Genomic DNA, 27,498 nt, shown 5'->3' on the forward strand with positions numbered 1-27,498 from the left:
CCTTGTGAAAAAAGCATCTTTGGGATACCTGGAATCAAGGTGTGTGTGTAGTATCTTCCCAAGAGTTCAGTCTATTCTCTGAGGGTGATTTAGGTTTCTATGCTATGGTGGGAAGAATCCAGAGAAAGAAATATTTTGGGAAATATTAAGAGGTAGAATATTATATTTCCTCAAAAAATCTAAAAGGCAGAAACCAACCCACCCCACTCCGAGTCTCTGCCCCAAACAGAAACCAGATCTGCAGAAATGCAGATGTGATAATCTTGTCAGAAAGATTGGAGCCAGGAAGCTGGGATTGATTAGAAAGATAAAGATCCCTAGAACCAACAATCCCTCACATCAAAAAAAAATCCAACACTCATCAGCCCCAGCCACTAGGCCAGAGGTCTTCAAACTTGGCCTTTTTATGACTTGTGGACTTCAACTCCCAGAATTCCTCAGCCAGGCATGCTGGCTGAGGAATTCTGGGAATTGAAGTCCACAAGTCATAAAAGGGTCCAGTTTGAAGACCCCTGGCCTAGGCAGAGGCCAGCTTTTAGAAATGCAAATTCAATAATCCTTTCAGAAAGGTTGAAGCCTTCCAGCTAGAAACTGAAGAAATTTGGAATACAAAGATCCTTAAAATCTACATACCCCCACCCAAATTCTAAAACAGGACATAATAGGATTAATCCACCAATGCCAAAGGCGCACGCTCAGACTCAGGTCAAAGTACATGACACAGGAAATACAAAGCCTCAAACAGGAACAAGAAACAACCTCAAGAGCCCTAGAAGGTATAAAAACCCACTCCCTACTACATGTGGTCACTTTTTTTCCCCAGAGCCATTTTTCTATCTGGCTCTCCTCTTCAATAAACTACAACCTTCTTTCTAAAACAGTCTCCATGTTGATTATTCCTGGCTTGGACTGGACCGTAATGAAGATTTTTCTTTCAACACTCTTAATTAAGTGTACTTGTTAATTATGTTAATCATACTTGTTAATTACCAAGATCATCCAAAGTCACTCAATTAGCAGTCTTATTAGAATACAATAGCAATAGCACTTAGACTTATATACTGCTTCACGGTGCTTCACAGCCCTCTCTAAGCAGTTTGCAGAGTCAGCATCTTGTCCCCAACAATCTGGGTCCTCATTTTACCAACCTCTGAAAAATGGAAGGTTCAATCAACCTTGAGCCGGTGAGGATTGAACTGCTGGGAAGAGTTAACCTATAATACTGCAGGCTAACCACTGCATCCCCATAGCTAAAGTAAGATCACAGGCAATACTATCCTAATGTCTCTTCTACAAGTGGTCAATTGGCCAAGGATATTTTAAACTAAAAAGGTTAAAAGCCCAGTTAATGAACATATTAAAGAACATATTAGACAGAAACAGCATTCCACAAAAAATGAACAGAAATGGAAATGCAGAAATAAAATTGAATGTAGAACTAAAGTCCACATCCAAAGAGGAGGAAAAAGATACAAGATTCTCTGCCTTTTCTTCCATAGTGCTAATACATAGGATTGGGAAGATAATCAGGATAGCAGCCAGTTTGGTTTAGTTAAGGCACCAGGTTGGAAAATCAGAGAGGTTGATTTCAAGTGTCGCCTTAGGCGTGAAAGCCTGCTTGGTGACTTTGGGCCAATTCTTTTCTCAGCCAAGTCACCTCACAGGGTTGTTGTAGTGAGGCAGGGGTCTTCAAACTTGGCTCTTTTATGACTTGTGGACTTCAACTCCCAGAATTCCTCAGACAGCGTGCCTGGCTGAGGAATTCTGGGAGTTGAAGTCCACAAGTCATAAAAGGGCCAAGTTTGAAGATCCCTGTAGTAAGGAAAATGAGGAGGAAAGTGTGTTGGATATGTTTGCCCCCCTCCCCTTGAATTACTCATAAAAAGTAATAAAGGTGTGTGGGAAGAAAAATCAGGTCCGGTTCCAAGCCAGCTGAAAGACGCTGAAAATAAAATGGAGGCTACAGGAAAGAAGGTCTCTGGTAGCCAGAAACTTGTGACAACAGTATGTTTCTGGGATGGCTGACAAAATGGGAGTTGAGAGTAGGTCGGTTTTCATACATTCTTTGGGGCTTTGTGTTTGAGATGCCTGTTTATTGCGAAATGTACAGTTGCTTGAGTGTGCCCTTTTAGTATTCTAATTATTGTTGCCTGGGAACCATTGTGGCTGGGAGGTCATGCCCTGTCCTTGGAGCTGGGCGGAGAATGTAGATTTTAGGAGTCTTTGTTTTTCTACTTTTATAATCCCATCAGCTTCGGCTTTGTGTGGGGGCTGTACCTGAGGGCATTTTGTTTGTGAATGGAGCTGTCTGGCTTTCTGTAAATGGATACAACAGAATGTTCCAGTTTTCTCAATAGATGTTCTGTACCAGCCTGCTACCGGCCCTGCAGCAAAAGCAGGGACAACCCCTTTACAAACGGCAAGAGGCTGGAATAAAGCCTGCCAAATTTATTACCACAAAAACAAACAGAACAAGACAAACCAAGAAACAGGAGCTTTAAGAAACATGAACTATCCAAGCGGTTGCCTTCAGCAAACCAGCCCTCCCACACATTCCCCTTATATAGAGTTCAGGGCGTGGCTTCTCTCTGCCTCCTTCCGAGGAGCCCCATTGCCTTCCTCTGTTTACTCCTAATTGACTGCCTCCTGCGTTGGGCATCCTTGAACAGGGCCAGCTGTGGGTCATCTTCATCCACACTGTCAGGCTCACACAGCTGGGTCTCCGTGGTGACCAAGTGGGAGGGGCCTGGCTGAGGGCTCTCATCAGCAAGATCTTCAACCCCCTCAGCAAGGTCTTCAACACCCCCCTCCTCCTCTGAGTCGTTGGACCCAACTGCCGAACCCACAGGCTGACCCTGAATCACAACAATAGATACAAAAGTATCTCATTCATAAAACTTAACTGTTGGAGGGAGTGCCAGACTTGTTTTCCTGGTAGTGGAGAAAAGTGAATGAATTGATCCTAGGAAATCCTCCTTTGGTGTGGGGGGGGAATGTTGACTTCCTACAGGTGGGATACAAATAAAGGGCAGTGGTTAAACTTTATGAAGAAATGATCGGAAGAGCCCAATCTGCTTTTTAGTCTCCAGTTTTAGTTATTTCTTTCTAATTTTTGTGGTTGACTTTGTATTGCTTTTGTTTGGAAGGTGGCTCAAGATCCAAAACAAAACAAACTCACTTGGAATTCCAGCAACAAAGTTTTATTTCAAAAGAAGCGTTTGCAAAGGCTTAGTGGACTGAAACACACACACTTCAGCCACACCTTACAGAGCTGTTTGACACATTTTTATATCCTATCCCCGACGCAGATTCCCCCCTCCCCTGTGACACTCAATGCCTCTTCCCTAATCATCCGATAAACTTTCCAGACCGCCTAAAACCTCTGTCCTTCCCATGTTCCAGGAAGCCCCTTTGTCCATATCATGGGTCTTCAAACTTGGCCCTTTTATGACTTGTGGACTTCAACTCCCAGAATTCCTCAGCCAGCGTGCCTAGCTGAGGAATTCTGGAAGTTGAAGTCCACAAGTCATAAAAGGGCCAAGTTTGAAGACCCCTGGTCCATATCCTATCTTTCACCATCTAATTTTCTGTTACCACAGTCCGTCTCCTATAGTTGTTTCTGATATTTCCTCTTACAATTTGTAACTTCTGCTTTTCACATTTCTACCTGTCAATACTTAGATAAAATATTATTTCTGATCTTCAGTTGGCTTCTGCTTCAACCTTTAGACTCATTAGAAATTTCTGAATCATACTTTTATTCCTTTCAATTTTATATTTTAATGTTAACATTTATCGTTTTAACATATTGATGATTTACGTTCTCTTTTTTGTCTTGAAAGCGGCCTAGAGCACTTGATAGCAAGATGGGCAGCAGCATATGAATTTAATAAATAAATAAATAGCTCTCCAGAGTCACAGCAGCGAGATGGGCAGCTGTATAAATTTAACAGGTGTAATACCTGTAGGCTACCAATTTGCTTACACTTGGCAAACCCTGTAAAAGTAAAATAAAAACTTTTACAAAATCCCACCCTCTAATGCTATTTAATTGACTCATTATGTTTGTTTTAATGATTTCTTAAACTGCATAGGATTCATAAGACCCCGTAAAAGGCACTGAGCGGCTTACAAAACGACACGAAAGGGAGGGGAAAAAATGCTGCATACGAACCCCGCGATGGATCGCTGAGGCTACCAGCAACGGCCCTCTCTTCCTTTTTCCTATCTCTAGGCGCCCACAACGCCTTCCAAAGATTGGTCGTTCCCAATCCCCTCGCGGCCAACCGAGCGGGCTGCCCATTGGATGGCGGGAGGACCACAGAGACCGGGTCCTCCAGGCAGGCGCAGAGCGTCGCGCGTGCGCAATAGATGACTAAGCATGCGTGCTTTCTCGGCCAGGCGGTAAGATGCAGAGGGCAGCGGGGTGAACCGATGCTGAAGCTGCAAGGGACGCTGCTGTGGGGCACAGGTCGGTGTGGGGCCTGTGGGGCGGGTTGAGTAGTGAATGGGGGATTCCTCACGGGAACCTTTCACCTCGACCCGGATCTTTGGGGAAGGGCGCTTTGCCCGACTGGGGGCGGGTGGATTTGAACTCGCCACCCTTCCCCTCTTTTTGGGGGTGGTGGTGGTTAATAGGGACGCAAATATGCACACCTTGAACTGTGGGTGCCTTCCCTGGCCTTCTTGGTTGACAGCCTTTCGTCGATCGGGTTGGCCCGGGTTGGTGCTGGAACGGGAGACCACCAAGAGATCCATGGAGGCTGCCTGGAGGAGGAAGTTGAATTAGATGCCTCGGGATTCAGCCACTTCTGTGCTGACGCTAAGAAACCTGCCCACACACGATGTCCCTGAGGAGTTCAGGAGTCAAGGCTCAAGGGAGATCTTGCCTGTTATTTGACTTGCAAGTTGTCCTCAACCACAGTTGAAACTAACATTTCCCTTACTAAGCCACACCGTTGTTAAAGTGAGTTTAGGACCCATTGTGCGACCTTTCTTGCCATAGTGGATAACTGAATTAGGGCAGTTGTTAAGTTGGTAACACGCTTTTTAAGTGAATCTGGCTTCCACATTGGCTTTGTTTGTCAGAAGGTGGGAAAAGGGAATCACGTGATCCCGGGACACTGCAGCTGTCATAAATCCATGCCAGTTGCCAAGGGTCCGAATTTTGATCATGTGATCATGGGGATGCTGCAATAGTTGTAAGTGTGAAAAACGGTCATAAGCCACTTTTTCCAATGCTGTTGTAACTTCAAACACTCACCAAATGAATGTAAGTCGAGAACTACCTGTTGTTTCCCACAATTCCCCCAATGAAATCCATTCCCCTCCCTAATGAAGAAAAGTGCAGGGCCCTGTATCTCCCTCCCACCACTTAACATTAGTACTAGGTTATACATTTAATAAAAAGAAATAAATTGATGAACTGTTTTTTAAAAATTTTTGAATTGGTGTTATTGTTTTAGATACCACCTGGTCAGTAAAAGCTGCAACAGGTACGTTTATAGAGCAGGGGTCTTCAAACTTGGCCCTTTTATGACTTGTGGAGAATTCCTCAGCCAGGCATGCTGGCTGAGGAATTCTGGGAGTTGAAGTCCACAAGTCATAAAAGGGCCAAGTTTGAAGACCCCTGTTTATAGAGTATCCTAAACTCGGTTTGGACTTCTCTTAGGATTGGGGTTGCATATTGGATGAGATGTTTTATTGCAATCGAGAAAGGCAGGTGTGAATATGGCCATTAAGAAGATGTTTTACTTTCCTGAAATAGGGAGAAACTGATTCCCCCATCCTTCTGAAGGTTGGGGAAAGATTGATGTAATGGATTAAACTGCTCATCCTTGGATTTTCTGTCTTACCTATGAAAAAGAACCTCTTCAGGTTCTGGAGCGCCATCCCCAACCGAATTAAGCAGTCTTGAGCCCGATAAATAAATCAAATTTTGCCAGATCTGAAATGCTTTCTTTGCAAGTCAGAAGAGGCCACGTGCTCCTTTTCCACTGCTTGCTTTGTCAGGCTTATATGCTTCCCCCCTGCCAACCTGAAACAGGCCGATGGAATAAATGGGTTGATTGCACATCTGAAACATCCAGAAAAAGAGGTTCTCAGGGTGATATATAGTAAAGGCCTTACAAAATCCAAAATACCGGTAGAATTGTTATGTAAACCAGTGCTTCTCAACCTGTGGTTCCCTGGGGGGCGGTGGGGCGTCACACTGTCATCACAGATCCGGAAAGGCTTGGAGGAATGTTATGTTTTAAATCTTTTAAGTTAAGTCTTGGTGGTCCGTGGCCATGGTCTGTGGCCACAAAAGATATTTAAAAGGGGACCCGTGGTGAAGAAAAGGTTGAGAACCAGCGATGCAAACAATGATATAAAAACCCGCCCTGAAACTAACACAATGGATAAGTAGAAACATGGAGCAGCAATATATATATATATATATATATATATATATATATACAGCATCTTTTCTTTGTCTGCCTTATCAATTAGCCTTGGTGGAGCAATGGGCTAATGCCTCCTTAAGTAACACCAGCTGCCTGCAATTAGTGCAGGTTCGAGTCCCACCAGGCTCAAGGTTGACTCAGCCTTCCATCCTTCCGAGGTAGGTAAAATGAGGACCCAGATTGTTGAGGGCAATTAAGCTGACTTTGTAATAATGCCGCTTGGGGGGTGTGTGAAAGCCCTAATAAGCAGGCATATACATAGAATGAAGGCTGCTGCTAAGCTTGTAAGCCGCCCTGAGTCTTCGGAGAAGGGCGGGATATAAATGGAATTAAAATTAAAAAAAATAAAAAAAATAGTGCATCTTCTGAAATTATATGGGAGAGAGGAAGGATGGGAAGAGAGAAGGAAGGAAGGGAAGGAAGAAAAGGAAAAAAAGAAGTAGAGAGGAAGGGAGAAGTGACTAGAGAGAGAGAAAGGAAAGAAAGGAAGGGGCGAAAGAGGAATAGAAGGGAAGGAAGGAAGGGAGAAAAGGGAAGGAGAGAGGAAGGGAGAAGTGACTAGAGAGGAAGGGGCGAAAGGAGAAGAAGGGTGGAGAGGAGGAGTACAGAAGAAGAAAGGAAATCCAATCCCAGTAAAGGAAGTAACAACCCTTTGGATTTTCGAAACGCTGGAACGGTTTTCTCAAACGCTTCGGAAAATAAAACAGACAATCTCGGCGACAGAAAGTCCGTCGCACCAGTGGAACTATGTTGTGGAGGGTGTTTTACAACTGGAGGATGCCTGCTCTTCTTTAGTAACTGCTTGCCTTGCTCCTAGACTCCATTGCCTGGGAAGTCCAAGAGGGAAGAAGAGATGTTGGCTTGTTCTCTTTGTAACCGATTCCCATGACAATCGGCCTTCTCTCATTTTTAGGGAGCCTCCGCGTTGGGATGAGATGTTACTCGACCAGGGTAAAAGAAGAAACCAGGAAACTATGGTTACATGAGCAGGTGGAGCTGTTAGAGGGTAAGGCAATAAAAAAGAATAAAAATAAAACGTCTGCAGATAATTACACGCGGTTCGTATTCGGAACTGGATGTCTTGTGTCTTTGATGCGTCGGCTGCAGTGATTGGTGCGCTGGCAGTGCGAGTAACTATTGAGCAGCCGAAAGGAATGGAGGTAGTCCTCAGCTTACGGCCACAACCGAGCCCAAAGTTTCTGTCGATAAATGAGATGGTGGTTGAGTTTTTGCCCCGTTGTACGACCTTTCTTGCCACGGTTGTTAAGCAAATCACTGCAGTGGTGAAGCTAAATCACAGGGCTATTAAATGAATCTGGCTTCCCCCTTGACTTTTCCCTAAATGAAATGTTGTACGTTGAGGACTGCCTCTATATGTAATAATAATAATGATAATGAGGTTGGAAGGGACCTTGGAGGTCATCTAGTCCAACCCTCTGCTCAGGCAGGAAACCCTATACCATTTCAGACAAATGGCTGTCCAGTCTCTCCTTAAAAACTTCCAGTGTTGGGGCATTCACCACTTCTGGAGGCAGGTAGTTCCACTGGTTAATTATTCTCACTCTCAGGAAGTTTCTCCTTAGTTCTAGGTCGCTTCTCTCTTTAGTTAGTTTTAATCCATTGCTTCTTGTCCTGCCTTCAGGGGCTTTGGAGAATAGCTTGACTCCCTCTTCTTTGGAGCAGCCCCTGAGATATTGGAAGGCTGCTATCATGTCCCCCCTCATCCTTCTCTTCATTAAACTAGACATACCCAATTCCAGCAACCGTTCCTTATATGTTTTAGCCTCCAGTCCCCTGATCATCTTTGTTGCTCTTCTCTGCACTCTTTCTGGAATATCAACATCTTTTTTACATCGTGGTGACCAAAACTGGATGCCGTATTCCAAGTGTGGCCTTCCCAAGGCGTTGTAAAGTGGTATTTACACTTCACGTGATCTTGATTCTCTCCCTCTGTTAATGCAGCCTAGCACTGTGTTGGCTTTTTTGGCAGCTGCAGCACACTCTGAATTTGGCTTGCTACATTGACTTTATTTGTTGGAAACACCCCCCCCCCCAACCAGAAGGTCTCAAATGGCAATCTCGTGTTGCTGCAAACATTGTAAATACATATTGGTTGCCAAGCACCCAAATTATCATCACGTAACTGTGGGATGCTCTGATGGTCAAAAGTGCCTCAGGATCAGTCACAATTTGCTTTTTCCAGTACTGTTGTAATTTTGAACAGTCATGAAACAGATAGTCCTCAGTCGAGGATTACCTGTAACCATCAGGTCCTTTAGTTTTTAAGTAGCCATTTGAAGATACAACAGCCCTGAAAAAAAACCTGATGTTATATCCTTGTTTTGGCTCAGCTTAAACCGTCATGGATCATATCATATCATATCATCAAGGTGCTGGTGATGACCTATAAAGCCCTAAATGGCTTGGGTCTGGGATATCTGAGGGAACACCTGCTGCCGGCATCAAGCTCCCTTCGTCCAGTGCGCTCCCACAGGGAGGGTCTTCTCAGGGTGCCACCGGTAAGAGATTGCCGGCGGACGACACCCAGGGATAGGGCCTTCTCAGTGGGTGCGCCTGCCCTCGAACCAGCTGCCAGTGGAGCTGAGGACTGCCCCCGACCTCCGTTCATTCCGCCGGGGCCTGAAGACCTGGCTCTTCCAGCTCTCTGGCCCAGGCTGAGAATTTTAATTTTAATTTTAACTGGGGTTTTATTTATTCAGGGACGGATATAATTTTTTAAAATTTGTTTTTAACTTTTGTATTTTTGTTTTTAATCACCCTGTAAACCGCCCTGAGTCCTTCGGGAAAGGGCGGTATATAAATGTAATAAAATAAATAAATAAATATATATATTTTGTTCTGTTTCCCTCCCTCCCTCCCCCCCCTCCAGTGTTGGAAGCCAGAGTGAAGCAACTCCGGGCAGACAACGAATCGGAGACCCTGAAGCCCAACCTCCAGCTATGTCAGATCAAGAAATTCGGTTACTTTCCGAGTGCCCAGGGCCAGAAGACCCTTGCACCCCAAACAGCTCAGGGCAAGCCGGTCCCGACGGAGGCTCGGCTCGCCGTCAAAGGGAGCTCTTGGAAGGCCAAAGTTAAGATTGAAAAACAAGCCAAGAAAACAAAGCGTTGGGACCTGAACACCAGGACCTTGGAAGCCATCCTCTCTTCGAAAACTCTGGTGGAACAAGCCGTCAAGTGCTCCCCGGCGTCCGTCAGGAAAGCTGTAGCGGATGGCTCCAAGGCACAGTCGGACAGCAACATTGCCTTGAATGGGATCCTGGTCCGGGACAGAAATTTGCCTCCCATTTCTTCTTCTCCTCCTTCTTCTTCTCCTGCTGCTGTCAAGGCCTCGGCTGAGCCTGTCCTGATGCTCAACGGAAGGCCGCTTCCAGAAATGAAAGTCTTCCAGGATGATATCCGGATGACCATTTTAGCCTACATGGACACTTCTCTGTTCCAGGGCCAGAAGAGGAAAGCTCTGCAGTGTTTGTTATATTTCCACAATACCCCGGGGCTGAAGAAGTTTCTGACCACGCAGATGTTCAGTCTCCTCATGTGTCATTATGCCAAGCAGGTATTTCTTTGGGCTCCTTCTCAGACAACGGGCTTGAGCTGACTCGAGCCCGTTGGGAAAGAAACACGCCCTGGGCTCCCGTTTGTAGCGAAAAGGTTGTTTTTTTGCTAAGAGCCACGGAGGTTACGGCGAGCAAAGCCAGATCAAAGAGTTTGCGGGCAAATATTCCCTAGTTGAGTGTCCCTTTTCTGTTTCACTCCCCTGTTGTCCAGTCAGGTTGGAAGAAGATGCTTTGGAACTGTCCCTGCAATGGTTGGGCAGATGGACAGGCATTGCATTTCATTCCCAGGACCTTGGGATGTCTCGGGACGGCAGAAGATTACTGTCGGTTACCCCATCTTTTCTTCCCCCCATGACTTATGGCAGACTAGTGAAGCATAGCAAGCAAAGAATGGCAGTTTCTCTCTCTCTCTCTCTCTCTCTCTCTCTCTCTCTCTCTCTCTCTTTAAAATCAGAATTTCTGTTGCTCAGCAGGGTGTTTGTTAAGCGAGTCGCCCCTGATTTTACGACCCTTTGTGCCACGGTTGTTAAGCAAATCACTGCGGCCATTAGGTGAATCACGGCAGTTGTTAAGCAAACCAGCTTCCCCTGCTGAGGCAGGAAACCCTATACCAGTGATGGCAAACCTTTTTTTAAACCGAGTGCCCAAACTGCAACCCCAAACCCACTTATGTATTGTTGGGTGCCGGGTGGGCGTGGCCCATTGGGTGGGTGTGGCTGCGGTGGTAACGGCAGACTGGGTGGGACTAAAAAGTTCAATCAATCAATTCCAACTTTGAGAGATTTTTTTTTCCCTGCACGAAGTTGAAATTGATTGAGTGAACCTTTTTTTTTTTTGCACGTGGTGGAGAGCTAAAGCGAAAAGGTTTTATAAAACCCAGCTGAAGGTCTGGGATGACGGCGTGCGTGCCCACAGAGAGGGCTCTGCATACCACCTGTGGCACCCGTACCATAGGTTCGCCACCATGGCCCTATACCATTTCAGACAAATGGCTGTCCAGTCTCTTCTTAAAAACTTCCAGTGTTGGAGCATTCATAGCTTCTGGAGGCAGGTTGTTCCACTGACTAATTGTTCTCTTTTTTTTATTAAAGAGTTTTACAGAAACAAGATTTTACAATATATCCCCAAATCCCCCCCAGCCCAAACTACTCCACTTCCCCCCCCACTTCCCAGAGCTAAATACAGGATTATAGTTATAATAATCATATTCTAAATAAGAATTATCCATAATATACAATTAACCAAATTCATAATGTGCTTTAACTCCCCTTTAACATAGATACATACAAAGTACTAACACTAAGATAACAATATTCCTCTAAAATCTACTCATAAGCTAAATGGAACTTTTCAGTCCCATATTTATTCTGAATATAATCTATCCATCTCCTCCAAACTGAAATATATCTTTCCTGTGAATGATTTTTCAAATAAGCAGAAATTTTAGACATTTCTGCAAGATTCGAAACTTTAAACACCCATTCTTCTATAGTAGGCAAACTATCCTAATTGTTCTGACTGTCAGGAAGTTTCTCCTTAGTTCCAGGTTGCTTCTCTCCTTGATTAGTTTCCATCCATTGCTTCTTGTCCTGCCTTCAGGTGCTTTGGAGAATAGCTTGACTGCCTCTTCTTTGTGGCTGAGGAATTCTGGGAGTTGAAGTCCACAAGTCATAAAATGGCCGAGGTTGGAGACCCCTGTTCTAGAGATTATTGATTATAACTAAATGCTTCTGGGCTAACATTTCTGGGTCTACACAACATGGATTAACCCCCAATACAGCTTAGTGTGTTATATAAATGCGGTCAGTGAATATTCTCAAAAAATTTTTCAAGGTGGCAGAACTCCATTTTATATTTTAGACCGCGTTATGTTTATTTTTAGGGGCTGGGGGCAGTGGGTGGTGGTGGTAAGATAAGATTACCTGGATCGAGTCCGTGGTTGCATTTCATTCCTTTTTCCTTCTCTGCTTAGGGTGCGCTGATGAAAATTGGCTGGCTGTTTTCTATGCTGGAAGAAAATGACCTCAAGCCGAATCAGGATTGTTACATGGCTGTGCTCAATTGCATGGGTCGAATCAAAGCGGAACCCCTTATCATTTCAAGGTAAGGAGCTCTTAAACAGCGTTTCCCCACCTTGCAAATTTTAAGGGGTGGACTTCTAATTCCTAGTATCCCCTTAGCCAGCATGGTCCACACATCTGCAAGCTGCCGTAGTTGAGAAACATTATCTCTTGGGCATAGGATCGTCTTGGGATGCTTTTCCTGTTTGAACTCGTGCTGGGGAGGGGACATACACAAACACACGCACACGCACAGGCACACAAATATATATATATATATACATATATAAGGTAAAGGTTCCCCCGCACATGCGTGCTAGTCGTTTCCGACTCTAGGGGCCGGTGCTCATCTCCGTTTCAAAGCCGAAGAGCCAGCGCTTGTCCGAGGACGTCTCCGTGGTCATGTGGCCGGCATGACTAGATGCCAAAGGTGCACGGAACTCTGTTCCCTTCCCACCGTAGCGGTCCCTATTTTTCTACTTGCATTTTTTTTTTACGTGCTTTCGAACTGCTAGGTTGGCAGAAGCTGGGACGAGTAACAGGCGCTCACTCTGCTATGCAGCACTCGGGATTCGACCCGCCAAACTGCCGACCTTCTGATCGACAAGCTCAGCATCCTAACCCACTGAGCCACTGCGTCCCTACATACATATATACAGACAGACAGACAGTTGTAAGCGTGTAAAAATTTTGATTGCGTCACCATGACCCCTGGGGCTGTTGCAACAGTTATAATTGCAAGGACTGGCCATGAGTCACTTTTTTCAGTGATGTCGTAACTAAACAAATGGTTGTGAGGCCAGCCGTGTGCGGCAGCAGCCAGAAAGGCTAATACACTCCTTGGTTGCATAAACAGAGGCATAGAATCAAAGTCATGTAAAGTATTAGTATCGCTTTATAAAATCATAGTAAGGCCACACCTCGAATCCTGTCTCCAGTTTTGGTCACCACATCACAAAAAAAAAAAAAAAAAGAATTGTTGAGACTTTAGGGAAAAGTGCTGAGAAGAGCAACTAAGATAATAATAATAATAATAATTTAATTTGTATACCGCCCTTCTCCCGGAGGACTCAGGGCGGTGAACAGGGCAATACACAATAAAAATAGAATACAAAAATTAAAAAGCCATTAAACATTATGCCCATAAAATTAATACATATTAAAATTAAAACTATTTATAAAAACCCAACCCCATCCCATCAGACCAGGCCAGCTTGTTCGAAAAAGAAAGTTTTAAGATCGTGCCGGAAGGAGCGAAGGTCGGGGGCCATCCGGAGCTCAACCGGTAAGCGGTTCCAGAGGTCTGGCGCGGCCACAGAGAACGCTCTCCCCCTGGGTGTCACCAATCGGCATTCTTTGATCGGAGGCACCCTGAGGAGGCCCTCTCTGTGGGAGCGCACTGGACGGAGGGAAGTTGACGCCGGCCGCAGGTGTTGCCGTAGGTAATCCGGACCCATGCCATGAAGGGCTTTGTAAGTCATCACTAACACCTTGAACCTCACCCGGAGAGCAACCGGTAGTCAATGCAGCTCGCGGAGCAAAGGTGTAACATGGCAGTATTGGGAAACTCCCAAGACAACTCGCGCGGCTGCATTCTGCACCAGTTGGAGTCTCCGGGTGGACCTCAAGGGCAGCCCCATGTAGAGAGCATAAGATGACTAAAGGCCTGGAGACTGCAACATAGGAAGAACGGTTGCAGGATTTGCGTATGGCTAGCCTGCAAAAGAGGAGGACCAGGAGTGACTTGATAGCAGTATTTGAGGGGCTGCCACAAAGAAGGAGGTCATTTTCCAAAGCACCAGAAGGCAAGACAAGAAACAACGGATGGAAACTAATCAAGGAGAGAAGCAACCTGGAATTAAGAAGAAACTTCCTAACAGTGAGGACAATTAATCAGTGGAACAGCTTGCCTCCAGAAGTTGTGGGTGCTTCGTCACTGGGTGTCTTTAAGAAGAGACTTGTCTGAAAGGGTGTAGGGTCTTCTGCTTGAGCAAAGGGTTGGACTAGATGACCTCCAAGGTCCCTTCCAGCTCTATTCGGATTGACTGATTGATTGACTCCCTGGGGAATTGTGAGAGGTGCCTCCAGACCATGCAAGCATCAGATTAGCTCCTGACAATCTGCAGTGCTGACGGAGAACCACGGAGAATGCCCTGGGAGCAATTCTCAAAAGAGAAAATGCCCTTCCCTAGTTGAAATGCCGCCGAAAAATTACTCAGCGTTGAATCCTGTTAACAAAAGATCAGCCTTGATAAAAAACCGTCTATAGATAAAATTATAGTCGCAAACCTCCTGCGAGATAAATCACTTGGAGCAGTCCATAAATAAAATGCTACTGTCCTCTGGTCAACCTTTTATCCATTAATCTTAGGATAATCGTAGAACGTCAAGGAGAGTATTTATGTGGTTGCTAGGAGTGGAAACCACTTGATAGCACATAATCAATCCTAGACCGTGGGAGGAGGGGAATGAATGATATTTTAAACTACATCAAGGAAGCTGTGGCAAGTGGAGAGGCCAAAGCACATCTCAAATGCTTCCTTGGGGTGGAAATCTCAACCACTCACCACAAACTTTGATTGAGTGATTGATCGATTGAGCCATCCCAGCTTGGTAAGTTAGAAAAGAGCCTCCTGAACCCACTGTTAACAAGAGTACACTTTACTAGAGCCAAGTGATTGCAGTGTAGCAAAGCCGGATCTGAGTTTTCACGCCCAAAGCATCTGGTTAACTTTTCCCTTCTTCCCATCTTCCCTTCCCTGGTTATCTCCAACTGTCCAATTACATTCAAACAGTTTTGGTAACAGTCCCCAGCTTGGCAGGCTGGATGGTGCTGCATTCCGTGGTGTGACCTTGGAACAAGTAATTTCGAGTCCCTTTAGGGTAACGCCACCCCCCACCCCACCCCCAAAAGCATCCCACAACTCCCCCTCCCCCTGCCGTGGATGGCTGACTGGCAGCTGGCGAAGCATGCCTGGCGCAGCTTGATTGATAGATTGTGCACCCTCAAGCGGTATTGGCTTTTAGCGACCCCATAAATCGATCTTCTCCAGGATGATCTGTTCCCAACCTGGCCTTCCGATGGTGCAACCCGTCGCCACTGTAAATCAGTTCCATCCCTCTTGTTCCTGTTCGTCCTTTTCATCTTCTTCCTTCTTTCTTTCCCAGCTTTATGGGCTTGTGATGTGTTCAAACTAGGATAATTTGAGCCTGGTTGATGGGATGAGAAGTTTGGATTGATATGTTCTGTGATCCACTGGGTTGCTTCCTAGGCAGTCTGTGGGATTCTCAAGAATCTCCTTGCCTTCAGAGGTTGTGGGTGCTCCCATCACTGGAGGCTTTTGAGAAGAGATTGGACAGCCATTTGTCTTGTTGTTAGCTGCGAAGTCGTGTCTGACCCATCGCGACCCCATGGACAACGTTCCTTCAGGCCTTTCTGTCCTCTACCATCTTCTGGAGTCCATTTAAGCTCACGCCTACTGCTTCAGTGACTCCATCCAGCCACCTCATTCTCTGTCGTCCCCTTCTTCTATTGCCCTCAATCTTTCCCAGCATTAGGCTCTTCTCCAGTGAGTCCTTCCTTCTCATTAGATGGCCAAAGGATTTGAGTTTTAGCTTCAGGATCTGGCCTTCTAAAGAGCAGTCGGGGTTGATCTCCTCTAGGACTGACCGGTTTGATCGCCTTGCAGTCCAAGGGACTCGCAGGAGTCTTCTCCAGCACCAGAGTTCAAAGGCTTCAATTCTTTGGCGCTCAGCCTTTCTTATGGTCCAGCTTTCACTGCCATACATTGCAACTGGGAAGACCATAGCCTTGACTATACGCACTTTTGTTGGCAGGGTGATGTCTCCGCTTTTTAGTGTGCTGTCTAGATTTGCCATGGCTTTCCTCCCCAGGAGCAAGCGTCTTTTAATTTCTTGGCTACAGTCCCCATCTGCAGTGATCTTGGAGCCCAGGAAAATAAAATCTGTCACTACCTCCATTTCTTCCCCATCTATTTGCCAGGAATTGAGAGGGCCAGATGCCATGATCTTGGTTTTCTTAATGGTAAGTTTCAACCCAACTTTTGCACTCTCCTTCTTCACCTGCAACAAGAGGCTCTTTAGTTCCTCTTCACTTTCTTCCATTAGAGTGGTATCATTTGTCTAGAAAGGTTAAAGTCTCCTGCTTGGGCACTGGGTTGGCCCTAGAAGACCTCCAAAGTCCATTCCAACTCTTGTTATTCTGTTATACTCCACAGTATCATTGTTCAAAATTGTCAACGTTATTTCTGTCCTGCTTCTTCAGACTTCACCTTGCTACCATAGAGTGGTACCATAGAATATCACATTGAAAATGGTTGCCTGCAGGATGTTGTTGACCTTTACGACAATCTTTCTGCCAGTGAATCCATCCATCCATTCATCTTGATCTCACTCCAGATTCCATCTGCTGAGGCTGATCGGAGATGCTATTAGCGAGTTATGCTGAAGAGTTTCCTTAGACCAGGGGGTCTTCAAACATGGCCCTTTTATGTCTTGTGGACTTCAACTCCCAGAATTCCTCAGCCAGGCACGCTGGCTGAGGAATTCTGGGAGTTGAAGTCCACAAGTCATAAAAGGGCCAAGTTTGAAGACCCCCTGGTATAGGCCAGTGTTTCTCAACCTTGGCAACTTTGCGATGTGTGGACTTCAACTCCCAGAATTCCCCAGCCAGCCATGCTAGGCCAGGGAATTCAAGGATTTCATGTCCACACGTCTTAAAGTTGCCAAGGTTGGGAAACACAGGCCTACATGACTATAGCTCTCATCCTCAGATTCTTTTTATGTTAATTACATTTGCAAGTAGTCCTCGACTAACATTTAGTGACTTCAAAGTTACAGTGGCACTGAAAAAAGTGACTTGTGACCAGTCCTCACACTTATGACCATCACAGCATACCTCTTGTCATGTGATCAGAATTCAGGTGCTTGGCAACTGGCATGAATTTACAAGAGTTGCCGCATCCTGAGGTCATGTGATCACTATTTGCAAACTTCCCATCCGCCTTCTGACAAGCAACATTCACAGGGGAAGTCAGATTCACTTAACAACTGCATGATTCACTTAACATCTGCGGTGATCTGCTTAGCAACTACGGCAAAACCGTCATAAAACAGGGCGCCACTCACTTAACAACCACCTTCGCAATGAAAGTTCTGATCCCAATTGCAGTCGTAACTTTTGAGGAATACCTGTATCCGTGCCCTTAGACTCCTGTATCAGTTGTCCTTGACTTGTGACCACAATTGACCCCAAAATTACTGTTGCTAAGCGAGACAGTTGTTAAGCACGTTGTGTCCCGTTTTACGACCTTTCTTGCCACAGTTGTCCAGTGAATACCTGCAGCTGTTAAGTTAGTAACGCTGTGGTAAACGGATGGTTGGAAGGCAAGAGCTACGCACGCTGTCCGGAAGCTCAAGCTGTTGCTCTCTCCAACAGATGCATCGAACAACTGGAAAGTGAGGGCTTCTCCTTGCAAAACTTCTTCAAGGATTCCACCTACGAAGACAACGAGGTCATGATGGTCCTCAGGGCCATCCAGACGGTCAAGCCAGACTTCCAGCCACAATTCTTTTCCCCTCCAACCTCTACCGTGCCGCTCCTGGAAAAATTCTACAAGACGGTAAAATTGCAGTCTTTGCTACCTCTGAGGGGTTTTATTTTATAGGTAGTGTTTTCTCCCCCCCCCCCCCATGCCATCACTCTGCTACAATCACTCTTGTTGATTGTATGATTTATGATTGTAATTATGATTTGTGATCTATGACATCACTTTGTTGTTTGTACGTACACTCAGAGCTTATGCACTGGAGACAAATTCCTTGTGTGTCCAATCATGCTTGGCCGATTTATTCTATTCTATTCTATTCTATTCTATTCTATTCTATTCTATTCTATTCTATTCTATTCTTTCATTTCAATTTATTCTATTCTATTCTATCATTCCAATTTATTCTATTCTATTCTATCATTCCAATTTATTCTATTCTATTCTATTCTATTCTATTCTATTCTTTCATTTCAATTTATTCTATTCTATTCTTTCATTTCAATTTATTCTATTCTATCATTCCAATTTATTCTATTCTATTCTATCTATCATTCCAATCTATTCTATTCTATTCTATTCTATTCTATTCTATTCTATTCTATTCTTTCATTTCAATTTATTCTATTCTATTCTATCATTCCAATTTATTCTATTCTATTCTATCGTTCCAATCTAATCTATTCTATTCTATTCTATTCTTTCATTTCAATTTATTCTATTCTATTCTATTATATCATTCCAATCTATTCTATTCTATTCTATTCTATTCGCAATAAAGATTCTATTCCATTCCATTCCATTCTATTCTATTCTAAATAATGATTCTATTCTATTCCATTCCACTCCACTCCATTTGATATATTCTGTCCTGTCCTATCCTGTGCCATACTATGCTATACCATACCATCCTGTCCCATTTATGTCCTTGGGTTGGAGACCCATCATAGGTTAGGTTTAAAATCTCCTGCTCTGCCTGTTGCCGTTGCAGTGTGGGGTAATAGCCAGGAATTAAGCTTGACTTGAGGGTGTCTTCTTTTTTTAAAAAATAAATAAACCAGCACGATTTGCCTGCCTTCAGCTGAGGCATTATTATTAATTTTTTGCCTTTGATTCTGAGTTTTTCCTCTTTTGCACCCATGCACAGCCATCTGACCATCTCCACCAAATGACCGTCAACTCTTCCTCACGCTTCAGTGAAACTCGTTTCAGATATCCTAGCCAGGGGTGGGCAACTATGGCAACCTGTGGACTTCAACTCCCAGAATTCCTGAACCAGACATGCTGGCTAGGGAATTCTGGGAGTTGAATACATGCAGCTCAGTTGCCAAGTGCCCAAAGTGTGATCACATGACTCTGGGGAGGGGCAGCCTTGGAATTTGGAATCTGCGTCATAAGTACAACTTACAACCGCACTTCAGCCCAAAATAGCTGTTGCTAAGCGAGACAGTTGTTAAGTGAGTTTTGCCCCGTTTTATGACATTTCTTGCCACGGTGCAATGGTTAGGTTAATAACACGGTTGTAAAGTGAATCTGGCTTGCCCATTGATTTTGCTGCCAGACCCCGGAACACTGCAACCGACATAAATATGAGTCAGTTGCCAAGCATCCGAATTTTTATCACATGACCATGGGGATGCTGCAACGGTCATAAGTGTGAAAAACGGTCCTAAGTCACAGTGTCGTTGTAACTTCAAATGGTCACTAAACGAATGGTTGTAAGTCGAGGACAATCTGTCTCCCCCAGGTAGGTCTGTCGGAACTTCAAACACTTGCTAAGCAATTGGTCATAAGTCAAGGACTATCCCTGAGACATCATCACGGATTCTTTTCCCCCCCTCTTTTCTTTCCCCTCAGAATAATTCTGTTTCTTACGCCAAGCTCAATTTCACCGTAGAAGAACTGAAGCAGCGATTCCGAAAACAATACAAGTTGGAGACTTCCGACAGGGTGACGGTTGATTCGGTGGAAGCCACCAGACCTATCACAGCTACAACTGTCAAAGTGGTAAAATTAACTCTTGAGGAGAGAGTTGCGTTTCTGGCCGGAATGGGAAAGGAAGGGATGAAAAATAGGAAGTCCTCGAGTTACGACCGGAATGGAACTTGCCTATCATGGTCGTAACTACTGACTGTTGTAAAATGGTTCGGTCGTGTGACCCACCCAACATTTTTCAGCCTTCTTTTGTGACAGCCGTTAAGCAAATCAGTGGTTCACTATGGGCATTGCGTGCCTCTTCTCCATCTGTGCTGGTCCTCCTGCCCATCGCCCCACCTGCCAGAGACCCCCTGGATCTCCCCCAACCCTGCCTGGCCCCCACAGGCGTCCCCCCCCATGAGCAACATTGAGGTGACCATGCCCATCCCAGCCACACCCACCCAGTCTGCCGTGACAACCGCAGCCCTGCCCATTCAGTTGCCCCCCCCCCAAAGGCACCACAATGGTTATGCAGCCCTGGCACTTTGCGATCAATAAGTGGGTTTGGGGTTGTGATTTGGGCTCTCGGTCTCTAAAAGGTTGGTCATCACTGAACTAGAACTTAACTTACATGGGGCTTCCCTTGAAGACCACTCGGAGGCTCCAGCTGGTACAGAATGCAGCTGCGAGAGTTGTCTTGGGAGTTTCCCGGTACTCCCATGTTACACCTTTGCTCCGCGAGCTACATTGGTTACCAGTTGTCTTCCGGGTGAGATTCAAGGTTTTGGTTATGATCTTCAAGTCCTTACATGGCATGGGTCCGGGGTACCTCGGGGATCACCTGCTGCCGGCATCAACTTCCCTCCGCCCTGTGCGTTCCCACAGAGAGGGCCTCCTCAGGGTGCCACCGGTCAGAGAATGTCGATTGGTGGCCCCCAGGGGGAGGTCCTTCTCTGTGGGTGCCCCGGAGCTATGGAACCAACTGCCGGTTGAGCTCCGGATGGCGCCCAACCTCCGCTCCTTCCGACGCGGTCTGAAGACCTACCTATTTGAGCAAGCTGGCCTGGCCTGATGGGGGATGTGCTGGGGTTTTTATTGGGGATTTTTATATTATTCTACTGTTTTTAGCTCGGGCTCTTTTTAATTTTTTTTTAATTTTCGTATTCTGTATTTTTTATGTGCCCTGTTCGCCGCCCTGAGTTCTTCGGGAGAAGGGCGGTATACAAATATAATAAATGAAATGAAATGAAAACTGGCTGGGTTTGCATAGCCATGCAAAAGCACGTTGTGGCGTAGTGCACAATGTGACTCACAAGACTTTTTTTTAAAAAATTATTATTTTGCCCAAATTTAAGACAGGGAGTCCTTGACCTACGACCACAATGGAGCTCAAAATTTCCATTGCTAAGCAAGACAGTTGTTAAGTGATTTCCCCCCCCCCATCCTTTTTTTTTCTTGCCACCGTTGTTAAATTAAGTGAGTTTTGCCCCATTTTACGACCTTAACTTGCCACCGTTGTTAGGTGAATTACTGCAGTTCAGAAATAAGTAACCCGGTTTGCTAAGTGGAACCGGCTTCTTCATGGACTTTGCCTGTTAAAAGGGGATCACGTGACCCCGGGACACGGCAACGCTCATAAGTATGAACCAACTGGCAACCGTCCGAATTTTGATCGCGTGACCACAGGGAGGCTACAAAGTCCGTAAGTGTGAAAAATGCTGATAAGTCACTTTCTTCAGGGCCGTCGTCGCTTTGAGCGGTCGCTAAATGAACCGTTGCAAATCAAGGACGAGCTGTACTGCAGGGATTCCCTTAATGATCGTGGGAAGCATCGAGTGCAGTCACAGGAGGACTCACTTAAACGACCGCATCCCTTAGGAAGCCAAATTTCGGTCCCAGTTGTAGCCCTTAAATCAAAGACTACCTGAACAGTTAACAATCTGTTCCGTGCCTTTCCACAGAGGGAAATTTCGAGCAAGATCCGTTCTCACTGGGAAGCAGCTTTGCTTCAGAACCTGACGAAGCTCAAGAAGCAAGAGAACATTTGGCGCACTTCCAAACTGGACCTATACCCCTTCCTTTGCGTGCTGACCAAACAGGAATACGTAGATCTTATGATGCAGGTAAATGGAGAGAATATTTGTAACTCGGGGTTGAACGGTGAGGTCCTCAGTGCTCTCTGAGCTTGGTGGTTTCCTTGCAGACGTCTCATGACCCAACTAGGCAACATCATCAGTGCTAGAAGGGAATGTGGGGTTTGTGGAGAGGAGGAGGAGGAGGACTGTGGGTCCTTGATGCTCTCTGAGCTTGGTGGTTTCCTTGCAGACGTCTCATGACCCAACTAGGCAACATCATCAGTGTTAGAAGGGAATGTGGGGTTTGTGGAGAGGAGGAGGAGGAGGACTGTGGGTCCTTGATGCTCTCTGAGCTGGGTGGTTTCCTTGCAGACGTCTCATGACCCAACTAGGCAACATCATCAGTGCTAGAAGGGAATGTGGGGTTTGTGGAGAGGAGGAGGAGGAGGACTGTGGGTCCTTGATGCTCTCTGAGCTGGGTGGTTTCCTTGCAGACGTCTCATGACCCAACTAGGCAACATCATCAGTGCTAGAAGGGAATGTGGGGTTTGTGGAGAGGAGGAGGAGGAGGACTGTGGGTCCTTGATGCTCTCTGAGCTTGGTGGTTTCCTTGCAGACGTCTCATGACCCAACTAGGTAACATCATCAGTGCTAGGAGCGAGTGGGGCTTGCTGTTTGTTTATCTATACAGTGACTTGCTTCTTCTGAGTGTTGGTGGGAGCAGTCTTGCATAAGTTGTATTAGTTGCCCCTTCGTGACTTCTACCCATTTGCAAAGAGAGGCGGTCAGGCTGTTTCTCTGGAGCAGACATGTCAAACACAAGGCCCGGGGGCCGGATCCGGCCCACGAAGTGGTTTCATGCGGCCCGCGAAGCCATCCTGGAAACAGTGAGGGAACGGCCCCCACTGCCTTGGCCCTGGCCCAGAGACCCTCCTTCTGCCAGAGACCCTCAGATCTGTCCCACTCCTGCCCAGGCCCCCATAGGCACCCTTGATGCGAACGATGTAGAGCTGGCCACGCCCACCCAGTAGGCCATACGCACTCTAGCCACGCCTACCCAGTAGGCCACGCCCACCCAGGCCACACCCACCCGGCCCCCTGAGGGTAACTGCAATGCTGATGCGGCCCTCAATGAAATTGAGTTTGACACCCCTGCTCTGGAGGAATGCTGGACCACTGGGCCAAGCTCCCTCTGGAGGTAATGCTGACTGCCCCCCCACACACACAACCCTTTTGGTTTCTATCCTTACTATAAATAGGAATTTCAGTTAATTTAGGGTAAGCCTGCATTTGAGTAATAAGTCATACAGTAATTTATTGTTTTTTTTAACGTTTTAATGTTTGTTTTAAATATGCTTTAATTGCTTTGGTTGAGTTGGGTGGCTAGGGAAAATGAATGAATGAGTGAGTGAGTGAGTGAGTGAGTGAATGAGTGAGTCCTGGTGGCACAGTAGTAAGAATGCAGTATTGCCGGCTAACTCTGCCCACTACCGGCAGTTCGATCCTGACCAGCTCAAGGGTGGCTGAGCTTTCCATCCTTCCGAGGTCTGTAAAATGAGGACCCAGATTGCTGGGGACAATATGCCAACTCTGTAAACTGCTTTAGAGAGGGCTGTAAAGCATTATGAAGCGGTATATAAGTCTTAAGAGCTATTGCCATAGCTAAATAATAAAAACACTAAATGATAAAGTAAAACTGAAACCAAAATAGAATGATGCCTCTATTATTATTATTATTATTATTATTATTATTATTATTATTATTATTATTATTATTATTATTATTATTATTAATTTTAAGAGCCTTGGTGGAGCAGTGGGCTAATGCCTCCTTAAGTAACACCAGCTGCCTGCAATTAGTGCAGGTTCGAGTCCCACCAGGCTCAAGGTTGACTCAGCCTTCCATCCTTCCCAGGTAGGTAAAATGAGGACCCAGATTGTTGGGGGCAATTAAGCTGACCTTGTAATAATACCGCTTGGGGGGTGTATGAAAGCCCTAATAAGCAGGCATATACATAGAATGAAGGCTGTTGCTAAAGCACATTTGATTTGTGCTTCTTAGATTGTAAGCCGCCCTGAGTCTTCGGAGAAGGGCAGGATAATGGATTTTAATTAATTAATTAATTAATTAATTAATTAATAAAAACTAAAATTGCTACGGGTCGTATCTTGAGTCTCTTTAAGTTAAACGGTCTTTGCTTTCTTTTCAGACGGTTTTCAGCCTGCCAGCCCTAGGGGAATGTGTCACCATCTTAGCGAAGGATCTGGGTACTAGAATATACAACAAATACACTATTCTTCGAAAAAGCTGTACCATTTCGGAGGAGAATTTTGAGAAGACCTACGATCACTATGTCCAGCTTTTGGCCAGAGATAATCAGGTATCTAACTTCAATCACCTTAGGTGACCTTTAACTAGACCAGGGGGGCAGGCAAGCCTTGTCTCTCTTATGACTCGTGGACTTCAACTCCCAGAATCCCTCAAGACAGGCACGCTGGCTGAGGGATTCTGGGAGTTGAAGTCCACGAGTCATAAAAGGGCCAAGTTGGAAGACCCCTGGTCTAAGGGGCCATTGCTTTCGGCCTCGGGAAGGTCAACTTCACCCCATTCCTTGCCTCCGCAGGTGAATAATTTTTTGCCACGGGAATATTGGGAGAAGTTGAGAGCAGAGGCGGGCTGTAGCCCTTCCTTGATATCCAAGCAAGTCGTCTGGCCCCCAAGCCTGTTGGTTCAGCTGGGTTTTCAGCTGATAGAACTGATGGTCCAAACTCTTAAGCTCGACCACAGCCTGCTGCCTTCGCTGCCCGAGGAGACTGTCATTCCTGTTCTGTATCACGTCTATTCTTTCCGCGGAACTAAGCAGGTGAGCAAAATCCTGAGTGAGCCTCGTCTAGTCGGGTGGGGGGGGAAAAAAAGGACTGGGGGCGTGACACGATAGCCCATCTTCCAACACCTTAAGGGAGCTGCCCCAAAGAAGATGGGGGTCAGCCTGTTCTCCAAAGCGCCTGAAGGCAGGGCAAGAAGCGACGGGTGGAAACGGATCAAGGAGAAAAGCAACCTGGAACTAAGGCGGGATTTTCCTGACAGACAAGAACAATTAGCCAGTGGAACGGCTTCCCCTGAGAAGTTGCGGGTGCTCCATCACTGGAGGCTTTCAAAAAGAGAGTGGAGAATCATTTGTCTGAAATGGTATAGAACAGAGGTCCCCAACCTTTTGGGCACCAGGGACCCATTCCGTGGAGAAGGGTTTTTTTCCCCCGCAGACCAGAGAGTGCGTGGTTTTGTGTGCTGCCTGCATGTCGCGGATGGGGCTTTGCTTGTTTGTGCGGCCCGGTTGCTGGCATGTCGCGGCCCAGTACTGGTCCACGGACAGGGGGTTGGGGACTCCTGGACTAGAAGACCTCCAAGTTCCCTTCCAACTCAGTAAAGCAGGGGTCCCCAACTTGTGGGCCGTCGCTGTGTGACTGGCCGGTGTGCGCCCATGTATACGCGCACTCATGCCCCTGCGCTCGCGTTAGTGTCGCCGTGAGTGTCGCGCGGGCACTTGCAGCCCCATTTGCAGCACGTGCAGTCGCGGCCCCCATTGCCGGCACGCGCGCTCGCAGCCCCGTTCACATGCGCGCATGTGCGCGTCTTGACGCCTGCCCCTCCCTTTCCAGCCCGCCCACCCAGAAAGTTTGGGGAACTCTGCTGTAATGGATGATTTCTGTAAAGCTGGTGAATTTGCCAACGGTGGCCTGCCTTGCCTTTGTAAACGGGGCCTAGGGTAGCCCAAAACGGCCACGTGCTTTTTACAGGTGGTCCTTGACTCACAACCACTTGTTCAGTGACCCGTTCACAGTGACAACGGCAGTGGGGAAAAAAGTTTTCTCACTTAAGCACCGTTGCAGCATCTCTGTGGGGTCACGTGATCCAAATTCGGTCACTGGCCTGCAAATGGTTGTAAATCAAGGATGAGCTGTCGTATTAAGGATGATAGCTGGGTTTGGGTTTTGGGGTGTTTTTTTGTTTTTTTGTACTTTAAAAATCCCCTCTCTTTTTCCTTTTGCAGATCGGTTTCATTAAACCTCACTCTATCCTGATCCGGCTTATCCAGGAGGCTGTGGAGACGACCCTCACCTTTGACTCTTTTATCCTCCCCATGCAATGTCCCCCCGTGCCCTGGGTCTCCTCCCAGTTTGGGGCCTACACTCTCTCTCCGGTCAAGCTGATGCGATGCCAAGACGGGGTGCTCCAGCACGAGCTTCTTTTAGAGGAGTGCCCTCACGACCACCTCTGCTTGGTCCTGGATGCGCTGAACTTTCTGGGCAACTGCCCTTGGAAAGTCAACCAGCCTGTATTGGACGTGGTCATCTCCATCTTCAACGACAAAGGCGATGAGAAACTGGACATCCCTCCGCCGCCATCTTGGGAGGCCAAAGAACTCGCCAAGCAGCTGGCCGAGAGTGCGCCAATGTCCAAGATGGCTCTGAGATGGAAGATGGCCCAGTGCCGTAAGAAGGCCAGGGAGACCTACAGCCTGCGGATGGACATGCTCTACAAGCTCTCCATCGCCAAGCACCTGAAAGACGAGGTTTTCTGGTTCCCTCACAACCTGGATTTCCGTGGGAGGACCTACCCTTGTCCTCCTCACTTCAACCACCTGGGGGGTGACTTCACGCGGGGGATTCTCCTCTTTGCAGAGGGGAAGCCCCTTGGACAACACGGTCTGGATTGGCTGAAGATCCATCTGGTCAACCTGACTGGGCTGAAGAAGAAGAACACTCTGAGGGAGAGGTTGGCCTACGCCAATCGGATCATGCCGGACATCCTGGATTCGGCAGACAATCCGCTCACGGTACATCCGGTGGAGGCGCCAAGTTTTGGGAAAGCATCGGCCTTCTTGGGCCCTTTGTGGGTTACAGGGTGGGCGGCTTGGGGGTGGCTGGCGGCCCTTAGTGAGCATGTGTAGAGAGGAAGGTCAGTAGCGAAGGGGGAAAGATGGCAGTGGTAAGGCTGTGTAAGCACAACTGGGATTGTAACATTGTTTGTTTTTGGAAGTAGTTTGTGGGTCCTTCGTTTGATCGACCTTCCTTCCTTCCTTCCTTCCTTCCTTCCTTCCTTCCTTCCTTCCTTCCTTCCTTCCTTCTCCTCTCCTCTCCTCTCCTCTCCTCTCCTCTTCTCTTCTCTTCTGGCTGAGGAATTATAATAATAATAAAGTTGGAAGGGACCTTGGAGGTCATCTAGTCCAACCCCCTGCTCAGGTAGGAAACCCTATAATTCTGGGAGTTGAATTCCACAGGTCTTAAAGTTGCCAAGTTTGAAGACCCCTGTTATAGAGCAATGTTTCTCAAACTTCACAGCTTGAAGCTGTGTGGACTTCAATTCCCAGAATTCTCCAGCCAACATGATTTAAGAGATGTGGCCTTCTCACACTGCCTGAGGAATTCTGGGAGTTGGAAGTCCACACATCTTCAGGTTGCCAAGGTTGAGAAATCCTGATGCAGGTAGTCCTCAGCTTGCAACTATTCTTTTAGTGACGGTTTGAAATTACGACGGCACTGAAAAAGTAACTTAGGACCATTTTTCACACTTAACGACCGTTGCAGGCTCCTCATGGTCCGTGATTAAAATTCAGGCACTTGGCAGCTGCCCTGCATTTATGACGGTTGCCCTGTCCTGAGTTCACGTGATCACCATCTGTAACCCTCTCAGCCGGCTTCCGGACAAACAAAGTCAACGGGGGAAGGCAGATTCGCTTAACGACCACTTTAATCACTTAACCTGCAGTGATTCCCTTAACAACTATGGCCAAAAAAAGAAAGGTCATAAAATGGGGCGTAACTCACTTAACACCTGCTTTGCTTAGCAACAGA

General features: G+C 46.4%; 1 protein-coding gene across 1 annotated transcript in view; it reads left to right on the forward strand.

Moving 5' to 3' along the window:
- The first annotated feature begins 4,375 nt into the window (after positions 1–4,375).
- Positions 4,376–27,498, forward strand: part of POLRMT (RNA polymerase mitochondrial) — a 70,338-nt gene continuing 47,215 nt past the window's right edge. The window contains exons 1-10 of the mRNA XM_083363175.1: positions 4,376–4,471; positions 7,360–7,452; positions 9,337–10,022; positions 11,996–12,126; positions 17,542–17,725; positions 19,508–19,657; positions 21,529–21,690; positions 23,853–24,023; positions 24,267–24,506; positions 25,695–26,480. Of these exons, the coding sequence (XP_083219301.1) occupies positions 4,435–4,471; positions 7,360–7,452; positions 9,337–10,022; positions 11,996–12,126; positions 17,542–17,725; positions 19,508–19,657; positions 21,529–21,690; positions 23,853–24,023; positions 24,267–24,506; positions 25,695–26,480 (2,640 nt within the window). The 5' untranslated portion in view covers positions 4,376–4,434. The remainder of the gene's footprint in view (positions 4,472–7,359; positions 7,453–9,336; positions 10,023–11,995; positions 12,127–17,541; positions 17,726–19,507; positions 19,658–21,528; positions 21,691–23,852; positions 24,024–24,266; positions 24,507–25,694; positions 26,481–27,498) is intronic.

Source organism: Vipera ursinii, assembly GCF_947247035.1.
Source record: "Vipera ursinii genome assembly, chromosome: 1".
Taxonomy (NCBI): Eukaryota; Metazoa; Chordata; class Lepidosauria; order Squamata; family Viperidae; genus Vipera; species Vipera ursinii.